Consider the following 25,867-nt stretch of genomic DNA (forward strand, 5'->3'; position numbering starts at 1 on the left):
TCTGCAGAGGCAACATGAATACGGAGCGCTAATCCAGCCAGTGAGGAATTATCAGTACATAACTATTAAAACACTGTCAATTGGCTAAAAATTGCTGGATGGAAACTGAAACGCTGTCGTTCTCGGAAGAGACTGTCCGCAGAAAGGGGGCGCTCTCTTTGTAAAAGCAAAACAAAAGATGCAGGAAGGGAGTGATTGTGTCTAAGCATGGATTAATATTTAAAATGTAATAAATGTGAAAAAGAATGTTAATGTCTCCATTTGTCTTTCTGCCTTGCAAAGCCGACTGGAGTAGATGATGAGGATCAGAAATCAGTCTAATTCATGAATAATTGCTTTGAAAATCAAAAATCGGAATCGAATCCTGAATGGGAGGGTCAAAGATTCCCATCACTGCTTTTAATATCACAAATGAGTAAATTTAGTTTCTGGACAAATGTAGACTGTTGAGTCCAAACTCCAAGTGAAACAGTAAGCATTTAAAGAGAACTGCCATGCAAAATTACACATGCAAAGAGAGAAAACCTTCAACCCTAGAATGAAAGGTGGATCACTTTGATGCTGTGTTTTATTCATAAACTGCTACGTGACGGAAGTGTGACTACAGAGAACATGCAGGACCAATTATCTAGATGCAGAGGCGTGAGAAGGTCAGCAGGTTCTCTAGCATGTTACCTGCGGGCTAAGGAGGCTCTCCCTCGCCTTAGTTGTGGGGAGAATGTCGGTACTGAGGCAGAAGGCTGCTGACAATCTACAAAAAACTGATAAATTAGACAGATATATAGAGTGGTGACACTCGAGGTTAGAGAACAAAAGCAAAACAGGAGGATTAGTTCACACTGAACACTTCAGACAAACATTTATGAAACAACTGCTGCTTGAATAAAAGCTTCAGCATGAACTGGAACCAGTTACTGGCACACAAACAGCTGATTCTACCCTGCTTTGGAATAAAACACATGAAGAAGACATAATCCAACACTGCCATCTAGTGGTGTAGATTTGTTACTCTGGACCAGGATAGACTGAGGAGTCATCCTCAAAACAGCAGATGAGCCATGAAACACATGGTAGTTATAATTAACATAAGTTATGTTGATGTGAAATAAATCATTTCTGCTGTTAGTTCCTAAATCTTCCTCAAGGAGGTGCTGTGAGTCACAAAACATAAACTGCTTCTGCAGCCATTTTTGGTTCCTGGTTGTTATGTTTTCAAATATTGAGTATCAAAATACAGAACAACATTCAGGCTGAAAATACTGACATGTAGAAAATACTGATGATTAAGATGAGAAAGTTCTTTATACCAGCTTTCTCATATTTGTCCCTTTACAATAATGTACAAACTGTGAAGTTGAAAGAAACACGTCATAGTTTGCAATTTTTTTTTTAAATTCTGAAGATTTTTTTCTTTTTCCTGAGTCGATACTTTGTAGAATCACATTGTTGCTGCAAGTCTGTGGTTCTAACTTAGCAAAACAATAAGGAGGCATGATAGCCTTACTAATGATTCCTTTAAAAAAACATCTGGCTGTGGTGGCCAATGTTCACTAATCCAAAAATCAGAGATAACGTTTCATTTTGTTGATGGCACTTAGCTTCTGATAAATTAATTCTTCCAGATGAATTCTGAAGTGCTAAATTATTTGGATGTTTTGTAAAGTTTGTAAGTGCAGTTAATTTTGTAGCTAGCGGTGCTCTAGGTTCAGCTTTACCACGGTGTCAGTGTTTCTCTAAACAGTTGCAGAAAGACGGTCGTAACAGAACTGACCCTCAGGTGCAAATCAGAGCCTTTAATTTCTCCCCCACGTGGGGTGAAATTAAAGGTATACACATGACTTACTTTGGGTGGGCTGCTTTTTATCTTGGGCACTTTGGCGCCGCGGCCGCGGTGAACCTGCTCGTGGTCAAACTCCAGGTCCTCCAGCCGCTGCGTCAGGGCCAGTTTCTGCTGGATAGCCATCCTGAGGAGGGAGTTGAGCGTCTTCTTCTCGTCCTCTGCTGCGGCCAGCTGCCTCTGCATCTCGTCCAGCTGGGTGACATACTCATCACACCTGCAGACAGACAGAAGGTGAGGAGGTTTGGTCCCTGCAGACCAGGGGAAGCCATTCCTCTGCTGGAGTTCCTCACCTCGTGGCGAACATGGCTCTGAGAGAGGAGAAGGTGGCAGCGTCTTCCTTCAGAGCCTTCAGTTCGTTCCTCAGCTTCATCATGGTCTCCGTCACCACTGACTTTTCATTCTCATACTTGCTCTTCAGGTTAGCCAGGGCATTTTCTGCTGTCTGCAAGAACAAATATTTATAAATTTCACCGAAGAATATATTGAACTCAGTAATTCTAATTGTTTTGCAAACATTCAGCTGTGCAAACGGCTGGGTGGACGTAGCCCCGCCTTCGAGGTGAAGCTCCTCCTCAGAGCTGCAGGTTCTGAGCTTCTGCCTCACAGAGCAGCTCTGCTTCACTCAGCTCCTTCAGACTAGCCAGCAGCAATTAGCAAACACATGGTTACTCATTAAAGGAGCTACTTCTCAGTGAAATGCTGGTAAAAATGTTGGGTTAATAGAGGAGCCATTTTGGAATGACTTCCTGAAGGCGGAGTTTCAGAAAGAGCAGGAGTTTTTAAAGAGACAGAGGCCCAATTTCAAGTCAAATTTTTTAAAGTTATATTTCATATGGAAAGCATTTGTATAACAACTGAAGGTAATTATGCTATAAAATGGAACTATGTCCCTGAAAACACATTATCTGGAACAAACTTCCAGAAAACAGCAAAACAGCTGAAACACTGAGTTTGTTTTGATTGAGACTAAAACCCACATGTTCAGTTACTTTTGAATCATAATAAATGGAACATTGATCAACATAATTGACGTTTATTGATGATTTTAACAATGATGCTGTTACTGTTTTTTTGATTGTTGACTGTATGATGTTTTCAGCATTTGACCTGCATGTTGCAGAAATGTGCTTTGATTTACAATACAACCACTTAAAAACAATGACAAGTCTTTTTAATAGCTATTCATAAAAAAATGTTTAGCTTTACTAAATGAAGGATTTTACCTGTTTATTGGCCTTGAGGACGAGCCGCAGCGTGGCGATCTGCTCCCTCTTGGTGCTGAGCAGCGACTTGAGCTTCAGGATTTCCTCCATGCACGACTCCTTGTCCTTGTCCAGCATGGTGGCCATCTCCCTGGCTGCAGCTCTCTGCCGGGACAGCTGCAGCGAGCGGTCCACGGCCCGCTGCAGATGCTTGATCTGGTCTCGGATGATGGCGTTCAGGTTGTAGATGTTCATGGGCTCCCTCCGCAGGTCGCTGCCCGCGTCCGACGGCACCGGAGACGGGCAGCGGGATATGCTGATGGAGGGCGACCCGCTGACGTTGTGGAGGGGGCTGCTGTGGCAGGACGACGAGTCCGTCACGTTGCCCGCCGTGTTGCCCACCATGTTGCCCACTGCGTTGCTGTGGTGGGCGTCTCTGGACGGGGAGTCCATTGGGCTGCGCAGGGAGTCGGGCGAGCAGGCCGCGGACGCGGCGGCGAGGCGGCGCGCCAGGCGGGGAGACAGGAGCGCCCGTGGATCCTCGGGGCCCTTCAGGCTGCCGCTGCGTGTGGTGCGGCTCTGCCGGTAGTAATCCAGCATGACGCGGTTGGGCGTCTCGTTGTTGCAGAGGCAGACGTGGTGGTAGAGCTGCGCCAGCTCCTCGCTGAAGGTCACCAGCTCGTCCTGCGCTGCGTTCAGCATGCTCTGGCTCTCCGTCGCCGTGTTTGATGCGGCGCGCAGCTCGGCCTCCAGGCCAGCCACGCGCTCCCGGCTCTCACGGTAGCTCCGCTCCAAATGGGAAACCTGAGTTTAATTAAGAAATTGGTGAGATTATGGTAACACTAGAATGGTAATTGTATATATGCTTTATGGCTGCAAGTATTGATTATTTTAGTAATCGACTTTTCTGACCTTTAACCAAATAAAACTGGCACATTGTCCAGCCTGTCAGGAATGCTAAAGTTAGCTAGCACAGCCACTGATGATGGCGGATAAACTGTTTTCCTTAATGGGAAGTCTACCAATACAACATTTAGCAGGGAGTACAGGAGGCGACTGACAGCGCTAAGCCCCTCCTTCTGGCTCTGATTGGTTGTTTTTGGTGAATTTCTTCAGACAGCTCAGCTCAGGCAGAAGTGGAGAATATTTGATCAGATGAAGAAGTCAGTTTGTGTCTGAGGTAGCGAACCTGCTCAGTCAGCGCCTGGACCCGGTCGTCGTTGTGGCGGTCTCCCTGGCCCTCCACCGCCTGGTTGTACTTCTCCTTTAAGGCTTTGAGCTCGGCCTTCAGGTCGATCACCTCCGTCACCGCCACCTTGTACTTACACTCCAGGATCTCAAACCCGTGGATGTCAGGGTCGAGGCGGCCGTTGGACGACGGCGATGGGGAGCCGCCGTCTGGCTTCTCGCTCTCCTGCGGGTCGTCCAGCTCCTTGTCGGCGTTCAGGTGTTTGAGGGCGTTGACGTGTTCGGTGAGGCGATGGACGCGCTCGTTCTGCTCCGTCAGGGCGCCCTGCGTGTGCTGCAGCTGGGTCTGCGACTCCTGCAGGGTCATCAGCAGACCCGCCTTCTCACGCTCCACCTGCAGGACGGAGGTGGAGAAGGAAAAGTTCTAACTTCTAAAATGCTAAAAATGTGTAACAATAAATAATTTGTTGCACAACCTGAAATATTGACTGCAGTTCTTTGTTTTTACTTTTTTATTTACCTTGTTTGTCACGGCTACACTGGTCTTGTTCAATGAATTACTTCCTTACTGTTTTGCTGTTTATTTACACAGAGGCAATGTACAGCATTTCATAATTTTTAAAAGGAGAGATGTGTAGTTATAGCAAAAGATGCTAACTTCCACCTGAAGTTACTGGACAGGTTGATGTACGACGGCGTGATGGGGCCGTTGTAGACAAAAGAAGGAGTAAATTTACAACAAAAAACTCTGAAATTTTTAGATAAACTTCAGAAATTGTCTAGAAAAAATTGGAAATTTCTCGGTACAAAAAGTCAAAAATGTGCAAGAATAATTTCCAAAATTTCTTGATTCATCTCAGAAATTTTCTAGACAAAATGTGAACATTTCTGAGCTCGAAACGTCGTTTTTCACATTTGAATTTCCAAAAGTTAAAAATTGCCTATCTAAACCTTTTCCAGAAAATATGTCAAATTAATCTCAAAATTTCTTCTAGCAAATGTTTAACTTTTCTAGCTTGGAAATTTTTTTTCAAGAAATTTTCTGAGAGCAATCTTATGGAGCCCCCCAGGGGACCTGGGGAAGTTTTTTCTTTTGCGTTCCCTCACAATAAGTTTTGGTTTCCCTCACAATAAGTCTTGCGTTCCATCACAATATGCTTACTGCAATATTTGCTGGTCTATTGTCCATACAGTCTAATGTCAATTTAAAATTGGACATTAGACAACATTAAATTTTCATTTTAAACAGTGAAAACATGTTTATTCTTAACTATCTGTTGCAAAAAACTGATTGAAAATCGATTTATTCACTGTATGTTTATGTCTATTTGTGTTGAGAAGGACATAAAACGACCCTAAAAAAGACACAATCAAAACTGTCAAATGATTCATAACTGATAATAACTCACAAATTGTCCAAATAGTTTGGATGTATTTTTTTCTCTTTCCTATGGAAAGTTTCTGTTTAAATCACAGGTTTGTGGTGCATTTCCATTCTAAAGAAAAATATATAAAACTTCAGTTATTTCACGACATATTAAGATACATGGAAAAACCTCATGAAAACCTTATAAAATAGCAGATTTCCACTTTAAGAAAGGCATACAGTATTATTGCGAGAGAACGCAAAAGAAGAATAATTGTGTACAATATCAACATTTGTTTGTTTTCTAACAAATCTTTTACTTTTGGAGCTCAGAAATTTCCATCTTTTTTTTAGACTATTTCTGAGATTAATCTCCAAATCTCTGAGTTTTTCTACTAATTTTACTCGTCTTTTTTGTCCTGAAGACCCTAATAAACCGTCATATTGATGTAATCAAGTATGACCTATCAGATTATGAATTGGTGAAAAGCCAGATTAGTTATTCTATCAGCTTGTTGTCTAAAAGCTGGACTACAACATTTAAAATGATGGACTCATGTCTCTGATCTGCTGCTGATTTCTCCGCCTCAGCAAAACTCCATCATTTAAAGTCACATGACTCACCTGCAGCAGCTGCTGCTTCAGCTTCTGCATCTCGGACAAGTTGAGCTCACTGAACAGGTCCGGCATCAGGCCGTCCGCCTTCCTGCCGGCGCGGTAATCCCCGCTGGCCTTGGCCAGGACGGGGCTGTGGTGCAGGTGGCCGTTGCAGCGGTTGCTGTCCTCCATGTTGCCGTTGGCAGCAGGGATGGCGCCGCCGTTGGGAACGTTGCCGCTGCCGGTCTCCTCGGAGAACTTGAGGCCCTCGACGCCGGTGACGGTGAGCGCCAGGTGGGCCCCGGCCCCGTACACGCTGTCGCTCAGGCTGATGTGGTGAGCCAGCTCCTTCCTCAGGTTGTTCTTCTGCTCGCGCTCCATCTTCAGGGCGTCCAGCGCTTCCTCCAGCTGTCCCTCAGAGATGTCCTTCAGACGCAGAGCGTCCTCCAGCTGGCTGTTGAGGAGGACCGTCTCCTCCTCCAAGACTTTGATTTCGTGTTTCAGACCCTCATACTCCACCTGCGGCGCAGCAGGAAGGATAACAGTCACTCAACTGGACCCACTGGTGGGTTCCCAGTCACTCTGACCACAAATTAGTTTTCTACCCTTGTGTCAAAATTTCAGATTTCCTAGAAATAAAACTTCAAAAGTTTCACAAAAAATATAATTACAGAAAATCACAATGAATTTAAGAAAATCCCTCCTGGATGGATGGATGGATGGATGGATGGATGGACGGATGGATGGATTAAGAGACGGACGGACGGATGGATGGATGGATGAAGAGATGGATGGATGGATGGATGGATGGATTTATGAATGGATGGATGAACAGATGGATGGATGGATAGATGATTTGATGGATGGATGGATGGATGGATGAACAGATGGATGGATAAACAGATGGATGGATGGTTTTCCAAACTTATCCAGATGGAAAATTCTCATAACTTCCAGAATTTTCCAGCCTGAACAGAAACTTTGAGGAACCAGTTTCTCTAAGTTTGTGCTTTTATTCTGAAATCTGAATGAATTTTGTTTCCTGTTGAATTAACCCCTGACACACCGGACAGCGTCGACCTCAGGACTTCAACATAAAAGCATGCATTAGACAGAAAGGATGTGGTCCAGGTGGAGGATCAGCGCTGGGCTGAAGCTGCAGAACCGTCAGCAGAAAGAGACCAGAACTAAAACAAAGCAGCTGCTTCTTCTCCAAACTGATGACCAGTCAGCCAGGATCATATTTCCTCATGGCGGGTAAAGTGAGAATGCATACATGTCATGAGTGGGTGAAAAGTAACACCGTAATGACGTGCAAACTCTAACCCAATAGGAGAACAAAGTGTTGATGATCATCTTTGTGACCTGGCTCTGCTTGAGTGTGGAGACCAGCTTCTGCAGGGTGATGTTCTCCTCCTCCAGCTCGCTGTAGTCCTGGAGGAGACGCGTCTCCCTGAACTTATACTCCTTGATCTCCTCCCTCATCCTGCTGCGCTGCAGGTCCAGCATCTCGTTGCTCTGCAGGAGAGCCGGAACCAGAACGAGAGAGGAAGGCAGAGACAGAGGAGGGACAGAAGAGACAGTTTGATAGTCAATACCTGATTAAGAACCTGAGTGGAGTTCAAATGATGCACAAATGAAAATTTTTACTACACAAACACAAACGACACCAATTTTGTTAGATTTGTTTAATATGGAGGGGCTGGTTGAACTTTTAACCTTTGAACTTTCATTATCTTCAAAGCAAAAGCAGCACAAACGAAACAGTTTACTGCACAAATGTTTGACAGCAATAGTGTCTGATTTGAAGAAGGTGGGGGGAAAACTTCACTCAGCTGACAGAAGAGTGAAAGAATACAAACTTTACAAAAAACTACATTTCCAGACGTATTGTTAGCGGAGGGCGACATGGACTTAAACTTTTATCACAATATTTTTCCGCACTGTTGAGATAACAATAAAAGTTAAGATAAAAACAATTTATTTCTTTTTTTCTTTAGTAACTCTACAACTGTGACTGTAGCTGGACATCAGCTGATTATGCATCGAGTAAATAAATGAGCAATTTGACATTTCAAAAATAGATTCGATAGATTTTATTAACACGTTAATAAAAAAAAACCTCACGTTTTTCGATAAATAGTTTAGGCACTAGAAGGAGTGTGTCTATTTCACAAAACTGCGATGGAAACACTTTTTTTTGTTTCCATCACATGATCAACAACCGGATGTTGCCGCTGACGCAATCCACGAAGAAGAAAATGACAGGAAGTAGCTAAATTATCGTGGTTTTTAATGACGTGAACAAACTTATTCGAGAATGACTTTTATTACGTTCCTTATTTAATAGAAATACCACAATTGTGAAATTGTGTTTTTTCGACATTAGCGGAATATAAGGTTTGCACACATTTATAATGGAAATGCAGCTTGTGTGTCACAGCAATTGTAGTCCCACAGAAACAAAACATTCCCATTGTAATGCACTTCTTTAGGACACCAGCCACGTAAAGAAATGTGATCTGTATTATCACTAAACTGCACACGGTATTTTAAAATATATTGGTATTTATTTATGTTTTTGGACAAACTGTGGAGAAAATATTAGAACTACCAATCTGATAAAAAGACAGATGGAGGAATAAAAACATAATTAATTGGAATTTATTGTGACAATAATACATCACAATTCTTATCATGATAACACATTTATCACAATAAAAGCCCACCCCTACTACCCTAGTAAAATCATAAAAGCACATTACCTAAACACTCTTTTATCTGTAGATAAACAATTAAAGCTGAAAGCAGCAGATTCATTTTTACTGAAAAATGGCTGAACACGTATTCTAACATGCAACTTTTGATAGATCTTATGTAAAGAAAAGAAAAGCAAAAAATAATGAACTTTTTCCAGAATATGTGAGCATCTGTTCCCTGTTTTTGCTGCAGAGCTGCCTGCAGCTCCCCTGCAGCCTCTGTGCATAAAGTTAGGCAGAAATGCTGACCCAAAGACAGAGTGAGGAGCCCTGAAGACATTTACAGCGCAGAGACCTGATTAAAAAATCCATAATGTCTATGTATCTACAGAAACCAGAAGTTTACATACACCAAATCAAACACGTTTAAATCAAACTTCTTCTGTTTCAGGCCAGTTAGAAACAACAAAAATATTTCCATTTATTAAATACCAAAACATTGAACTAGTTGACCTGAAGCCGTTTCTAACCTGCATGTTGAGGCTCATCGTCCAGCTGCAGTTTTAACTTCCTGGTTGGTGTATTTAGATGTTCCTTAAATATTTCTGAGAATGTTTTTTCCTCATAATGCCATCTATTTTATGAAGTGGACCAGTTTGAAAAACAGACCCACAGCATGATGCTTCCACTAAACTAAAACCAAAGGAGCAAAGCAGAGCAGAGCAGCTTCAACATCTGCAATGAGAAAGTTGATCAAGTTTAGCTTCACATGATGTGGCTGACAGTCGTCTCCCGCTGCAGGTTCATTCACAGACCGAGGGGGAAAATCTGGGTAGAGGAAACTGCAGCGGTTGTTGGCAGCAGTTGTTCTGATCCATTTAGTGAATGAGTGAGGTGTGTTTAATGGGAGCAGCCCAGTTCGCCCAGTCGCTGCACAGTGCCGAGCTCAGGGCATTTCACTGATTCCCAGCTTAGCACCGGATTTGCCCCCCACAATGGGGTCGTTGCCGTGGCGTCTGACCCCACCTTGAACTCCTGAGCCCCCCCACGCTGCGCCTGCACGCATCATGTTTCCTCTGTGACAAAGGTTGGAACGTTTGTCCGCGTGACCTCTTGACCTTTGGCAACTTTTTGACCCATTTAGTTTAACAAAGATCTGATGGTATAAAGTTAGTTTTAACATGAAACACAAACACATAAAAAACATGTAAAATATATAAAATCAAAAGGAAGATTTTTTTCCACATTCAGCTACAATCAAATCGCTATGCAACTAATATTGATTTGAGTCTTTTTGCTTTACATAAAAAACACTTTGAATACTTTAAACTTCCCTCCAGTGGAACGTCAATTTGTGGACAGTGATGGTAAAAAGTAAGTACACCTCATAAGTTATAGACTTTTAGAGACAGAGTGAATATCCAGGGATGTTTGAGGCGAACTCGGTTTGAGGGTACCCAGGTCCAAGCTGGAGTTATAGTTAAGAAATTTTGTGGAGTTTTTTTCGGCTATGAATGTTTAAAATATATCAATTAGAGTTTTTACTCATATGTCCTGGTAATTTAACAAATACATTGTGGTTCCTTTGTTAAAAACATACATATGCATTACTAAGTATTGTGAAAGAACTTTGCTTTTTGTTTGTATGCTAAAAACCATAAAAATATTTTTCTGATTTCCTTTGCAGATCTTTTCAAAAATAAAATACCAAAACATCTAAATATACAATTTGATTAAAGAAATATGTGAGAATTTTAATTCATGATGTTGTAAAAATTAAAAAAGGAATATTTAGCTTTTTTTTTTAGAGAAAATATTTTCATGTTGTTTACAGAAAGAAAAGTTAAACTATATTTAGATCAACTAAAATATGTAAAATATTTTCCTTAAGTGATTATTTACATTTTCACATAAAGCTTATTCTAATTAATTAAAAATCAGGTTAATATGTAAGCAGCACTTGTTCAGATGATTTTAGTAAAACAAACATCTACAGCAGTGATTCGGTTATAAATACTTAGTCGTTTCAAAATAACAAAATATTCTCCTTGTTTCTTTTCCTCTTTACATTTCAGCTTCAAACATAATATTAATCGTTTTAATGGCAATACAGACGTTTCCAGATGGATCTACAGCAACGACAGCGTCCGCTCAACAGCAGGAGATTATGTAGAGTTTGGCCAAGCTTTTATTTTGATAGTCCACTTCCAGTCATCAGTCATCATTCAGTAAATTTGAATTTTAGATTTTTTTTTTAGCTCTCAGCTAAATATTTAGTTTAGAGCTAAATGTTTAGCTTTTAACAAAATATTTTTGTACTAACTAAATAATTAGTTTGAAACTGGGACATTTACAATAATTAAATAAGACGGTAAAAATATGACTTTGAGAAATTAGCCCATATTTTTTGTCTTATGACCGACTAAATAATCCAAATTATTGCTGTTAATTTTTGCCTGTGTGCCTGCGTGAGGCCGGTTGCCTGAACCTGCCAAAGGTTTGCACCTGAGTGAAGTTGCCTCCCTTCACCAAACTGTGTCAAACGTTTGTTCAGCAAAAATATTCATTTGTGCCGCCACCATTTTAAAAATATCAATAAATGTTTCCAGAGGTCATGAAAGGTCAACCAGCTACCTCACAGTCACAAAATGAAAATAAATCTGCCGTTAGTCCAGCTCACCTCTCGCAGCTCCTGCAGAAGCGCGTTGAGCCTCTCGTTCTCCGCCTGAGCGTTGGACGTCACCGAGCGGCTCAGCGTCACCTCCGTCTGCAGCTCCAGCAGCCGGCCCATGTAATACGCCTCCTTGGAGGCTGACTCCTGCAGCAGCGTCTCCTCAATGGTCTCTCCATCCTCTGCCACCTTGCGCTGGTTGGTGTAGGCCTGACCGAACGCCTGGAGAGAGAGAAACCACATGATGGACCTGCAGCTCCGCCTGGCCGCCAGGTGAAACTGGGGTCGTCGCCAACATGGGCGACCTGTTGGGCCGTCCATGGCGGCTGATGTTTCACTGATCAATAGATACACTGTTCCCATTTTCCTGACACAGGTTTTCACATCACTGGACGCTGACTGAAGGCGCCGAGGCTTGATTGAGGAAACCAAAGCAGGCACCAACAGAACAAATGGAGCCAATCATGGAGGCGCCGCTTCGTCAATAAAACGAACAGAGACTCAGACGGAGCTGAAAATCCTCCGCCGTCAAGTCGTCCCACACAAACGCCGACTGGAAAGGATCGAGAGGAAAGTAGAGGAAGGCTCAACTTAATCCATCATCTTCATTAACTGACCTCAGAGATGATCAATGCAGCAGCAGCAGCAGTTTGAAAACCTTCCAAACAAACTAAGCAAAACTAATAGTTTTAATTAATTTTTAACGATGAAATTTTAATTCATTAATGTGTCTGTTTTCTCTGTAAATAGTTACGTGATAAATGAAGAAAATTAAATAAGGTACTTACTATATATATAAAAAACATTTTAGTAAATGAAAGTTAAAAATGTGAAGTCTTTAGTAGGATACATTTATTCTAAAAATCAAAAATGTATTTCCATCAAAACCACTTTCCCATCAAAATCAACCATTCTATCTTTCTTAAAATTAAAGAATCAAAACTAAATTAATTATTTTTTCAGCATTTATACAATAAATTAATGTGCTTTAACTCATATGCATAATAAAGAAAGACTGATTAAATGATCCAAACCAAACATCTCAAACCAGCATCAGATGAATAATACAAACAAACACACACAGCAGGTTTAATGTGCTAAAAATAACAAAACTAAAACCTAAAACATAAATAAACTATTTATCCTCCTTCATCCTAAGAATGTTTTCTGACTGCAGTTCATGAGTAGAAAATGGATTTCTCTGTGAAGCAGCAGCCTGGTGGTTCGATACACTCGGACCCCCCCCCTGTTGTCAGCGCCTCAGCAGAACCGGGCCGTGGTGCCGCTGGCCTCAATCAATCAATGCGGCTTCGTCTGGAGTTTTTTATGCTCAAAATTAACACATGATGCAAAACTGTAAACAATTCAAGGTCAGAAATACTAGAAGGCTTTAGGGTGCAGGTTCTGACTAATCAGGCAGCCTACATAATAAACAGAGAAAAATGTATAAAGATTATAACTAAACCCCTCCTTCCAATAAACGTCCTCTTCTCTGTTCATTATGAATCATTTATGATATACGAGTTTCCATTATTTTCCATTAGACATGAATCCACTATCTGATTTTTTTCCTCCCACAACGGATCAGTTTTCTGTTTCGCTTTTGTTCAAGAAATCTGAATTATTCATGTTGGAGAATATTTTTCTCTTATTCAGTAAATGTTTAGTCACTAAAGTGACTACAAATTATTTCTCCACACTGTTGGAAATGAATGGATGGCATTGCAGGTGTCATGATGTCAGACAGGATCTGTTGAGGAATTTCTCTGTTTAACTTTGTGAATCAGAAAGCAGCTCAAAATCTGTTTTTAGTATTCACTCACATCATCGTAGTCTGATATCACAATTTGTTGATGAAAGCAAAAACTGAAGAAATCTCTAAATATTATGCTGAAGCAGAACACTAGGGGGCTCCACTCACAGCCACAGGACAGGATGTTTGTATGGAAGTTTATAAACAGTCAAGTAAATTAGCGCGTTAGAATTTATCTGGAAAATTAATTTAGAGGATGCAAGTGTGATAAACAGTTTCCAATTTAGCAAAAACGCTAAAGCGAGAATGTATGTGATTAGCACATAGCTAACGTGTCCCCAACTGAGCAGCTGAATATTCTGAATATCCTAAAAATCTGGATCAGGACATGTCCAGGTTTAGACTCATGCAGTCAGAGGTTGACGTCCCCACAGCACATTTAACTCCAACAGAACATTTTATTTTGTCTGTGAAACACAAAGTTAGAGTTAGCATATGAAATAAGTGTGAGTAATAATCAGTCAACTGCAACAAATGCAAACACAGAACATCCAAGCCTTCAGGCATAAACAACCTGCTCAACGTCCACTTCTAATGAGTAAAATCCAGTGATGCACAAACAGTAACTCGATTATTATTATTATTATTATTATTATTATTATTATTATTAGTCTGTTCTCCAGTTTTTTCTCTTTTCCTTCAGGTTGTCTCGCCCGTCTCCCTGCTGTCCTCCTTCGCTCTCCTGAGAGCAGCGGTGTGGTTGCAGTGAAGGACTTGATTAAAAAAGGAACAGCATGTGAACAATAAAAAAAGCTCTGCTGATTAATTCAAAGCACAGGGAAACTGAACGAGCCGCATTCCCACATTGGACGAGAACAAAATAGCCGAGGCCAGGAGGTGGGACACGAGAAATCTGGCAGAAGAGGAAGGAGAGGAAGAAGAGGAAGGAGAGGAAGAAGAGGAAGGAGAGGACATCGGAGGACGGGTTGTGGGAGTTTCTGCTCCCTGCCAGGTTGCCAAGCAAACGGGAGAGATTTCACATGACTGCTGCTCCCACACAAATAAAGCAGCACTGAAGCAAAAGTAATGAGTGAAAGTTTTTTTTCCAACAGTTTTTAATTCAATTTTCTTAAATTTTGCTCTTAACTCAAACTGACTGGCTGGAAATGCAGAGATGGAGCCAAATAGAGACACAGAGAGACACGATGTCCCAGTTAGAGACAATGAATCAGGAGCTGCTCATCCAGAGAGGGTTCCTAACGAGCAGCAGATGGTTTTATAACAGGCCTTCTTCCTTCACGGACACACTTCCTCTCCACTTACAGACAATCACACAGAGTGGCAGTGATGGACGTGCAGCGCTGCTGACACATGAAGAGGCTCAGGAACTTCAGCTTCATGCAGAACAAACTGATGGTGGTTTGATGGTTAAATCAAACTTTTCTGGTTGAATTTTTGCAGGTTTGGACGATTATTCCCTCTGGAATGATTGTTAGCTGAAAGGAATTTTTCTTTTACTGTTTTACTTTTGGACAGTTGTTGTGATGTGTAACCATCAATCGATCAATCAAATTTTATTTGTATAGCACATTTCAGCAGCAAGACATTTCAAAGTGCTTTACATCATTACAAACACAGAAACACAATGCAACATAGAATCAATAATCAAAACAAAGCATTAAGTCAAGTTCCATCAATAAAACCATGACAACAAGGTAATGCTGATTAGCATCTCAAAAGCTCAAATGGCCAGATAGAGATTTAAAGAGGAGCGACAAAAACAAAGGAGGTGGATTAGCAGAGCTAGCTTAACACCTGATGGTGAGACCATAACATGTTACTGTGGAATATTGTCTCTGTTTCCTGGACATTAAGCTGTTAGCATGTTAGCACGAGACTGAAGACAGTAGTAGTCTTCAGTCAGAAGCCTTTTTAGATTTGTTACAACGTTGACTGCTACTGGAGGTCCTTCCTGCCCACAGCATCACCGTCCACAATGACTGAATTGATCTTAGACATTACAAAAACACAACAGCACTTCAGTATTTCCAGGTAGGTGGAATATGATCCATATCCAACTTTTTCACGGTAGTTTGAACGACTCAATTCTGATTTTTTTCACTGCACAAAAATCCAAATGTCTCTGAATTTGCGCCACTTCCACTTCAGATCCAACTGTCCTGTATGTTGTCCTCTTGATTATTCATATAATTAAGTTTTATTCCCTGCAATAAATATCCATCAAATAAATTCTGCTTGCTCCATACCTGCATTTGGATCTTCTTACTTCACAACCAAACATGACTGGAAAAATGTAAATTTTAGTCATGCTAACTCTGTTTTCGGCTAACTTAAGATGGTAAAGATCATAATATATTCTTTTGTTCAACTCCAAATTGTCCTTGTGTTTGTGAAACAGTTTTCCTCGTATGTAAACTGTCTCATGCACACAGTGGGGCATCGATCAAGACAGGAAAAGAAAAGAGTTTTATACTTTTAATTTCTCAATGCAAAATCAGAACTGCCAGTTTTACAAACCTGGGTAACTACATCTTTACTGTAAACTGTTGTAGCTTTTCACCATTTTCATAAAACCGATTTAATCTTGGAGTTTCTCATTGAACACCTGTTCAGTTTTCTGCAAAGAAAAGCATTTAATGTATTCAGTCTTCAGGCGTCTTCTGCCTTTTGTGCTTCAGTGTCCAGACAATAGAGTCCCAGGCTGTAGATATTCATCCCTGGGGCCAAACCAGGAGGAGGAGGAAGACAAGGAGGAGGAGGAACACTGCACCATGTTAGAGAAGAAGGAAGAGGATGAGGAGGAGGAGGAGGAGAAGGAGGAACAGGGTGCGACCCTGAAATCTCTCCCATTGTGTTTCAGCCCATAATGAGGAGTCAGGGGACAGCTTTAGGGTGTGAAATCCTGTATTTTCTGGGAGTGAGCGTGCAACAGAAATCTTTTTGCACACGCAGCATTAAGGGACAGCTTAATCTGCGATGCATACTGGAACAGGAAGTTTACTTGTTATTAGAAATGTAAAGACAGGAAGGGATTTACAGCAGATTTGATCAGATTTTCATGGTCAGGGCTTAGTGCAGCGGCTGCAGTTACAGTTTCAGTGCAGGAATGCAGACACAACCAGTGTTTTTCAGTTCAAATTAAGGATTTTACTCTCACAGTCTAATATCCTCATGACTGATTACTGTGAAAATGAAAAATTATAACCAGAATTTCCTGCAAGGGACCCAAACTACAGCAGGAACCGTGGAACATTTCCTGAGATCCGTTTCTGTGTTTAAAGTAAAACAGGATTATAAGGATTTCACTGGAGGCAGGTCATCATCACAGGTCCAGCAGACAGGAAGCTGCTGCACTCAGTTTTCCTCTGACGGTCACCCATTCAGCACAGTCACTCAGTTAAAACAAATTCAGACTTGGTCTTAAACAAATGAAGCATATCCCATATCTGAACTCAATGCTCTCATGGTTTCCTTAGACAGAAACTTTTAAAACTAATTTGTATAATAAACTGAGTTTAATGCACTGATTGATTACTAGGATCAATCGGAATCATGTGTCATTGAATTGAACTGATTTTTTTCAACATTTGTTGTGAATTGGTGCTATATGAATAAATTGAATGGAAATTATAAAAAACCATCAGAAATCCTCCTCATTAATAACTGTGACCACGACTGGTGCCAATTTTTAAGGGGCCAAAAAAACTAGAAGGAAGAAAACTGTCAGTAAAATGTGGGTAAGTCATTATTATTATTATTATTATTATTATTATTATTATTATTATTATTATTATTATTATTATTATTATTATTATTATTATTATTCATGTTTTCCTAATAAAAGCTGGAAGTGACACCAGTTGCTGATCTCAGACAGATAAAAACAAGATTTTTCTTTCGTTTTGTCAGTGATGGATGAAAATGTAAAAATACCATCACATCACCGTATGATAACCATTGTGTCGCTTTTCCAGCTCTTATCTTTACAACACAGCAAATATCATTTATTTAAAAGAAAAAACAATCAACTCATAAAGGACGTAAAAAGACACGTCCACAGGAAGACCAGATGGACGTCCAGCCAGGGACACCAGGGCTTTCAGAACCATGGAGAGAGACGACCAGGACTGCTGAGAGACAGAGGGTGTGTGTGTGTGTGTGTGTGTGGGTGTGTGTGTACACAGGGGGATGAGCAGCGCCACACAGAGGGTGACTGGCAGCGCTAAGACCCTCCTCCTGGATCTGATTGGCTGTTTTTAGTTAGTGCTGGGAAAAGGCAGTCAGCTTGATTTTTTCAGATTATCTGTCTCATAATAAACTGTCATGACATTATCAACAAATATGCACAAATATTTTTAATAAAATTTACATTCTGCAGGTTTAATGCAGCCACAGTTATTGAGCATATGAGCTGCAGATCATGCAGCCGAACAACAGCCATGAAAATATGAAAATAAAACTCATAATCTCAATATTTTAATTCAGTAAACGCAGGAAAATCACTAAATATTAATAATATATTTCACTGCATCTCATCCAAGCATTTTAATTTGGTTTATCTGTTCATTCTGAGTAGGAAGTCTCTGTTGACGGCTACAGAGTGAGTTGCAGTTTTCCATGATGGGTCTGTGATGAGGCGGATGGAGCCATATTTAGCCTCTAACAAGGACGCAGAAATGTCGCCATCAGCTTCAGGAACCAGGAAAAGTGCCAAGTCAAGAGATGTGAGGCCTGTAAGCGAACATGTCGCCAACAGGCAGGGGAAGCTGAGTGATCACGGCTGCACATCCACAGAAACAGCAGACATTTTTAATGTCCACGTTGGCTTTGTCCGATTTTATTAAATATAATCATTAAGTCCAGCTTTAAAGGAGATTGAGGCCTGCTCCTCGCCTGAATCAGCAGAGATGTTTACAGTTTATTAGTGAGAAACTGGTGCGCCGCGCTGCACAATGACAATCCTGTAGTTTCATTTCCCCGCCTGCAACGAAGCTTTACAGCAGAAACACGGAGCTGAGATGAAGCTTTCAGGGATAATAACGGAGGGAAAGGGGATCTGACGCCTGCTTCCCTCTGATTATGCTGACAAAATAAAATAATCCATAATTTATTACAGATTACCAGCAGGAGAAAAAAACTAACATGCTTTATATTGAATAATTCCCAGACAACAGAATGGGGACAACACCGCCTGTGGGATGCTCTGCTTCAAAATGTCCCAGAATCCTTCATTCAACTTCCATTTTTATTTTCCAGTTTCCTGATTTAAATCTGGGAATTCAGGCAAAACAAACCCGATACGATCAAATCAAACTGTGAAATATTTACAGCAGCTGCTGTGTCATTAATTAATGAGTCCATGATGAGGTAGAGACGAGACAAATCCACCAGCCAATCAGAGGATAGGCTGCGCGCACACACACACACACACGCCGCCATACCTAGACACACACACACACACTCTCTTGACTTGTGTCATTCACTTAAAGAGGCAGCAGGAAGGAAGGAAGGAAGCTCAATGATTGGATGAACGTCTTCAGACCAACGGAGGAAACGAAGGAAAAATGATGGAAGGAAGAAAAGAGAAGGAAGAACTGGACTGAAAACTCAGATCTGACCTTATTTTTTAGTGTAAAACAAAAACTATTCTCCCACATGCAAAAGCTTCACATTAAACATCCGAGGATTATAGTAAATATTAATTTTAAGAGATTACAGTGACATTACAGCCTCTGACTTCAGATTTAATGTCGGAAAACTTAAGAAAATGATACATGATTTAATTTTTTCTCCTTAAAAAAGCAGCTCAGTCTCAGCCAGATTAGATGCAGAACATTGTGGAAAACATTTCTTAAACTCTGCTGCAGATTTCCAACTGGATCTAAATGTAAAGCAGGGTCTCCAACCTGCGGCTCCGGAGCCACAAGTGGCTCTTTGAACCCTCCACAAAAAATGATAAAGAGCCAACTCATGTTTGTAATAACAGATTCAGGTTTCAGCAGTTTATTAGTTTTTTATGGAGTAATTGCATTGAATTGAACAGAATGAAAACAAAAGTAATTTTCTTTTGCATCTATGTTTTTGTACTTAGGTTGGAAACTATACACTTTCTTTGCATCAATTTCCACAAAAGAAAACGTATCTTTGCACTTTTGGGCAAAAGTTTGAAGTTTTTGTTTAGGACCCTGGAAGGGGCTCATATTTGGAGAATACCGCTACAACAAAAGACACACTGCTGGCTTGACTAGCATGCGCTCAAAACAAACATCTCAAAGCCGCTGGATACAAATCAAGCCAAAGTTTTCAGAGTTTATTTGTGAAAAAAATAAAAACCAAATACTTTTTTATTTCCCCTCCCAATTAGCAAGAAATGCAGCTGATTATCTCAAAGTCAAAGCTGAAGTTTTTTAATCATACTTGCTGCGTACAGAAACAGGAGAACAATAAAACTGCCTTAAATGATGTATGTCTGATTTTTGATTATTACCTGAAGATGAGTTTTTGTTAAATTTCTAATTAACTTATAAAATAATGATGTATTTGTAGCCTTTCAAGCTGTAAACAGTGATATTTGAAAGCTCGGTTGAATGTTTTGAAGTTCTGTGTTTTTCTTAAAGCCCAAATGAATTTAGTTCTGCCATGAAGTAAAAGTTCATCCTTGATCAACAAAGTAACTCACCAAAACTGAAAACTACATTCAGATTAAGACATACTTAATCATTTGATATGAATTACTCTTTTAATGCATTTTCTCTTCTAAACCACCTGAACCATCCCTGCATCCATAGCTTGGAGTCTCTGGAAGGTAATCATCCTGAAGGACAGCAGCCTGATTTCATGAACCTTGAAACTGAGGAGCTGAGGAGCCTGGACTCAGTCAGAACGAGCCTGGGTCGGACAACAACCAGGTCACTAGTGCAGGAAGAGCAGCCATTGTCTATGTGTTTTAGTCATGGATACTAAACAAATCAACAGAAAGGTAGTTTTGTTTAACAGCCACAATAAAACTGAGAATGTAAATAACAAATGACTCTGAGGGTGACTGGACGCCTGCAGCGGTCACAGCCAGACAGACAGACGGAGCCGCGACAGATTCAGGGATAACGCTGTCCTCTTTCTCTCCTGATGGAGGATTCAGACAGCCAGCCAGCCAGCCAGCCAGCCAGCCAGCCAGCCAGCCAGCCAGCCAGCCAGCCAGCCAGCCAGCCAGCCAGCCAGCCAGCCAGCCAGCCAGCCAGCCAGCCAGCCAGCCAGCCAGCATGTTGGGCCTTTATGAACTCTTTTTTTAGCTGCAATATCTTTAAATGTTATATTTACAAAAAAATTGTAGGCATCACGCCGAAAGTCTCTCTTTAGCAGCCTTTGAGTTGTAGAAAGTAAACAGTTTCCTTTTAAACAGCTCCCTTCATCCCTGCTCTTCCTCTAACTCCATCTCTAACAGCTCACTGAAGCTGAAAACAGCTTTGATTCTCCTTCCCTCAGTAAAAGCATCTACACAGAAGGGCTCTTCATGCATACATGTTTGTGAAAACTGGTGACTGAATGGACACACACACTGTCACTTCCAGATGCACAAACTAAAATCAAGGAAACAACAATGAAAAGTATCTAAACTGAAGCTCTGATTTGGACAAAATCTGAAGGAAATATGCTGTAGCCTGAAAAGTTTCCTGTTCTGGATTAAACAAGTAAAAACTGGACTGGATCTCTGTAAACAGGCATAAAGTGAGAAAATGTCAGAAGCACATCAGCTTGTTAGAGGAAGATTTTTCTGTTGTGAATCCAAAAGTTTTCCCGAAACGAAGACTATCTGAATTTTTGCTTTGCTTTCAGAGTTTGCAGCAGACACAGCTAAAGTCGACTAATCAATACAGCATCCTGCAGGCAGGGCTGTCCTGCTCCTACTGGGTTTCACTGCAGCAAAACACAGCTTTCTGTGCAGCTTCTGGCTTGTATGGAAATGTCAGCTCCAAATGAACCAAAAGGAAAAATAAATGTTTCAAAGCTGGATGGGTTATGATGACCAAACTGGGCTGCATCCCGGAGCTTGTTGCTATGGTCACAGGTTGACATCACCAGAACTGCAACTCAATATTTAATCTGTGTACTTAGCAACAATAAAACGAGCGTAGGCGGAGTGGGTTGGTTCTGTTCTGACCCGCGCCTGGACGCCTTTCAGGAGACGCTACATGTCTTCCAGACGGCTTCAGCTGCAGATACGCCAACTGTTTGGTCTGATGCACAACCGAGCCGCGCCGTTTGCACCAGCATGCACTGATTTCCACTATGCATGCTACGCTACACACAGCGCTGCTCTGACATGATACATTTTCACCAAGCAGAGCAGAAATCGATGGATAATTACCACTTCACTCCAGGGGAGGGCGGAGGAAAGGGGGTATGGAGGTAACAGGAGACGGTGAGCTGATGGTGCAGAGGTGGAAAAAATAGAAAGAAAAAAAGCACACCATCTCATCATGGATTGATTTAGCTCCTCCAGACATGTTTCACCATACAGAGGAGAGAGCAGAACGGGTGGAGGCGACTTACAACCTGTCTGCCTCTTTTGTTACTGAGGGAGTTTATCTTAAAAAATGCGAGCGGACGTGGCTGAGAGGGCGATGGATTCTGCTCAATCCGGCTGCTCACTGATAATCTGCAACAATTTACCTGCAGCAGCAGCAGAGATTATATTAAACACTTTGATCTTATTCATCTGCAGCCGTTTGAACAACACGAGATAAATGTTTGTCAACCTCAAGAATATCTAAAAAAAACTGCAGAATGTGACATTTTTTAAATTTGATTAATTAATTAATCATCAGAATAACTGATAGAACTATAACAGGTTCAATAAGTAAGAATTACTGGCTTTAGATAAAAAGCCTAAAATATGAACGAAAAACCACAAATGCAACAATTCAATCATAAAAATCTATTGTTAATCTCTTTATGTCAAATAAATAAAACATTATATAACTTAGTACCATAATGGGGCCTTCAAGCAAATCATCACAGTCACTGTAGAAACACACAAACGCTGTCATGCCAGTAAAGATTTTCATTCTGATTATAATCTATAATAAATCATTTTCAACACGCCATTTTAAAAAAAAAAGAAAATATAAATAAGAACAGATCATTTCCTCCTTTGACGTTGTTTTATTAGCGCTGGTTCTCATTTTCAAACAGAAACAAAATTATTGGTTGAATCTATTTCTGAAATTGCCATGAATAAATCGATTGAATAAAATAATTATTCAGATCATAATATGGAAGGCAGTTTGACTATTAAATGGTAATTCATGGCCACTTTAACACACGGCCATGACACTTCTTCTATGCTCTGCTGTGATGGCATCTCCCTCTCCAGCCTCTGATTTCCTCCCATCAGACTCTGATCTGCCCGGAAACAGCGCTAACAAGCAGGACCACAGGAGTGTGTCCGTCACTGCTTATGCAGCTATCCAGAGTCAAAGAGCACACACACACACCGGAAAACAAGGGACGAGAGCGGGACTGGGCCGAAGGGCAGAAAGAAAACAAAGAGAAGTAAAAGTATCAGAACAAAGAGCGAGAGCAGCCTCGGTTTGCTGCTCTGCTTCTGCCCTCAGGCAGCAAAGAGATGCAGACATTTGCTTCACAAGCAAAATAAAAAACTAAATTTGTGTTTTTTTGTTATATTTCCATTTTAAAAACAAGCAGGTGAAAATTAACACCAGTTCTAAGAAGCATCCTCTCCACCAGCTGTGATCTGGACATTCAACCAGAGCAGCAAGAACTGCAAAAACAAAAAATATGCAAACACAGCAACAGCAGCAATGCAAATGTAGAACACACGGACGCATCTTTGTTCTTCTTTGAGATCGAACCTGGAGATTTTCTAAAGCTTATAGCAAATCCAAACTCATCCATCAACATTCTGTTTCAGTTTAAGACTGACCATAAACAGATTAAATAATTATCCCCATATATGTATGCACACATTATGACCCTAAAAAGCCTCTGATTTTTACTAGAAAGTGCATCAAATAACAAGTTTGTTGCTGAATTTACAGAACAGGATGAAGCTCTTCACTTGTGATGTGTTGAAGGAGACGCATTAGGCAGGTTTTTTAGAAATAAATTAATCCTTTTGGTGTCTGGAAAATGAGCAGTTTCAAAAAGTTTTGGAATGTAACAGGCCTGTTACCTAGCAACCCCTGTGAAATCCAGTCCGTTACCTAGCAACCACAGTGCAACTCCAGCATGTTTGGTCAGCTGGTTTTACCTATATTCACTGTACAACGGTTGTTGAGAAAGACGAGTGTTTAGTTGGTTTACCATCAGAAACCACTTGCTCCATTCTGATTGGTTGTACAGGAGGCTCCACTTCTGCTTTCTGTTTGCAGACATTTTCATGTGTGAATGTAAACACTGAGTTGGGGGGCGTGGCCAGCAGCAGTCTGCACATGTGTGGTTAACAATAATTGCCAACTTAGTAACTTTGTTCCTGTATTTAGCAACTTGTTAGACATAAAAATTGGTTTCGGCTAAATGGGAGCAGTCAGGCTTCATAAAGAACGGTTATGAGAATTATGTTTAGTTTCAGCAAAATGTGGCACGGTTACTTCTGTGAACAGAAACCAAATAATGAAATTATTTTAAAAGTGATGTCAACAGGATTCTTATATAAAAACGAAGACGTCTCTTCCTCCAGAATGATGAGGCATTTCTCTGCTTTCAGGCCCAGAGGCGCCTCGGTTTTCCATCTGCAGCTAACTTCCCCTGATAAGGCCGCTCTCCTGGGAACGTGGAGCGGAGACATGATGTTATTGTGGTGGCAGGTTTGCACTCTGGCACTCACTCTCACAGTCACAGAGATCTGTGCTGCGGGCGCAGGAGGGGCGGCGTGTTTTACTGGGGGCCGAATGATGCAGGCAGAATATTCCCTCAGTCAGAGCCGAGCGACGGCGCGCAGACGGACGAGCAGCTGGAGAAACACTGCTGCTGACGACGACGACAAACCAGAACAAAGAGAACGGCTTTTAAAAACACCCAACAGATCTGAGTGATGAAAGTCAAACATTAGCTACATGTTGCTTATATGACTAAGTAACTAATAATTAATCAGCCCTCATTTTCATAATTTTCATTTAGCAACATTCCTTTTCTTCACTGATTCTGTTTTAACTTATTTCTGTTGAGACTCTTAAAGTACAATCATTTAAAGTAAAATATCCCAGTTTCATGCTAATTGCAAAATAGTTGCAAATCAAGATTTAACCTTGATTATTACAGAAATCCACATGGCTTATTTATTATTATTTTGATGTTTTCAGACTTAAGTTAAAAACACAGCATAAACACACACTCCCATCATTGGTCTTCAACCTAAGGCTCCAGAGCCACTAGAGGCTCATTGGCTCTTCATAACTTTGCCTAAAGTCACATAATGATTTTAAATATAGATATAGCAACAAATGTAACCCTTAAAAGTTTTCAGATAAATTCAATTTCCACAACAAAAGCACCATTATTATTTATTTAGATTTTTTTACTTTGGAAAATGTGTCTTTTTGTTCTTTTTCTCTTTCACATAATTTTTCACCCAAATGATCTTTCATGATCTTTGTGTAAAAGTTTAAGTTTTACTTTATTTTAACACCTAAAAACAGAACAAAATGAATTGTTCTTTTAAAAAATGACAACAAATGTCATTTATTGGGTATGTATCAAAAATATAAAGTTGCTTTGTGGCTTTAAGCCGGTTATTTTCAGATAAAGCTCTTTGGACTTTAAAGGTTGCAAAGTCCTGCACTTCTTAAGCAGATTATTGGACCTTTTTGTTGTTTTAACACAAATCAAACTGCTGCTGGATTAGTTTAGTCAACAGGTGTAGTTTAAAAAGTTCCTTTTAAAAACATTTGTTTATAATTTGGCAGGAAGTGGAGGAGCATGGTGGATACGAGTTGCTGCAGAGGAAAGAAATCATCACCTGGTGGCTGTTACAACAACTCAGCAACACAAATCTGTTCAATCACCTGAAATTTAAAGGTGATCATTTTATCAACTGTTACAGAAAAGAAATGCAATTTATTTAATATTCTTTGCCAAAATGAACAACTTCTTCTTATTTATATTTGTTGACTATTGTTAATTTTTTTCCTTTTTCTTTATCATGTGTATATTTTTAAAATTTTGTCTGTTTTTTATTCAATTATTTTGCAAAGATTTTATTGCAAAAAATAATAAAAACCAATATGATTTGTGTTTATTATTTTTTATATATTATCATCCATTGGTTGGAAAAATGTATTAGTAATTTAAGAGGAAGGATCTGAATCAGTAAACAATGGTCAGTGGTGGCACATTTCTGCTAAAGCGCTAATAATAGCATAGTTAGCTTTTCATTCGGCGCATAAGCTAACATTGAAAACATTTAGCAGACTTAGCTTCCTCTAATTTATTTTCTGGATACATTTTAAAGCACTAATTTGCTTGGCTGTTTTGTAAAATTAAATAAATTTTGACATCTGTGAAGAAGTTTT

The 25,867-nt window shown here is 40.4% G+C and overlaps 1 protein-coding gene and 1 long non-coding RNA gene across 4 annotated transcripts in view; one reads left to right on the forward strand and one right to left on the reverse strand.

Annotated features, from left to right (window-relative positions):
• The window catches only part of LOC116730601 (uncharacterized), a 176,709-nt gene that overhangs the window by 144,556 nt on the left and 6,286 nt on the right, over window positions 1-25,867 (forward strand). The window contains exon 2 of the long non-coding RNA XR_004341360.1: window positions 16,599-16,602. This is a non-coding gene — a long non-coding RNA (uncharacterized LOC116730601). The remainder of the gene's footprint in view (window positions 1-16,598; window positions 16,603-25,867) is intronic.
• Window positions 1-25,867, reverse strand: part of bicd1a (bicaudal D homolog 1a) — a 32,742-nt gene that overhangs the window by 3,753 nt on the left and 3,122 nt on the right. Inside the window, exons 2-9 of one of the 3 annotated variants that reach the window (XM_032579682.1) lie at window positions 11,573-11,785; window positions 7,559-7,711; window positions 6,221-6,712; window positions 4,232-4,624; window positions 3,064-3,846; window positions 2,131-2,282; window positions 1,844-2,054; window positions 676-761 (exon numbers count right to left, since the gene is read on the reverse strand). In XM_032579682.1, coding sequence (XP_032435573.1) covers window positions 676-761; window positions 1,844-2,054; window positions 2,131-2,282; window positions 3,064-3,846; window positions 4,232-4,624; window positions 6,221-6,712; window positions 7,559-7,711; window positions 11,573-11,785 — 2,483 coding nt within the window. The remainder of the gene's footprint in view (window positions 1-675; window positions 762-1,843; window positions 2,055-2,130; window positions 2,283-3,063; window positions 3,847-4,231; window positions 4,625-6,220; window positions 6,713-7,558; window positions 7,712-11,572; window positions 11,786-25,867) is intronic. The other 2 variants (XM_032579690.1, XM_032579697.1) reach the window with 2 other exon arrangements.

This window comes from Xiphophorus hellerii, chromosome 2, assembly GCF_003331165.1.
Source record: "Xiphophorus hellerii strain 12219 chromosome 2, Xiphophorus_hellerii-4.1, whole genome shotgun sequence".
Classification (NCBI taxonomy): Eukaryota; Metazoa; Chordata; class Actinopteri; order Cyprinodontiformes; family Poeciliidae; genus Xiphophorus; species Xiphophorus hellerii.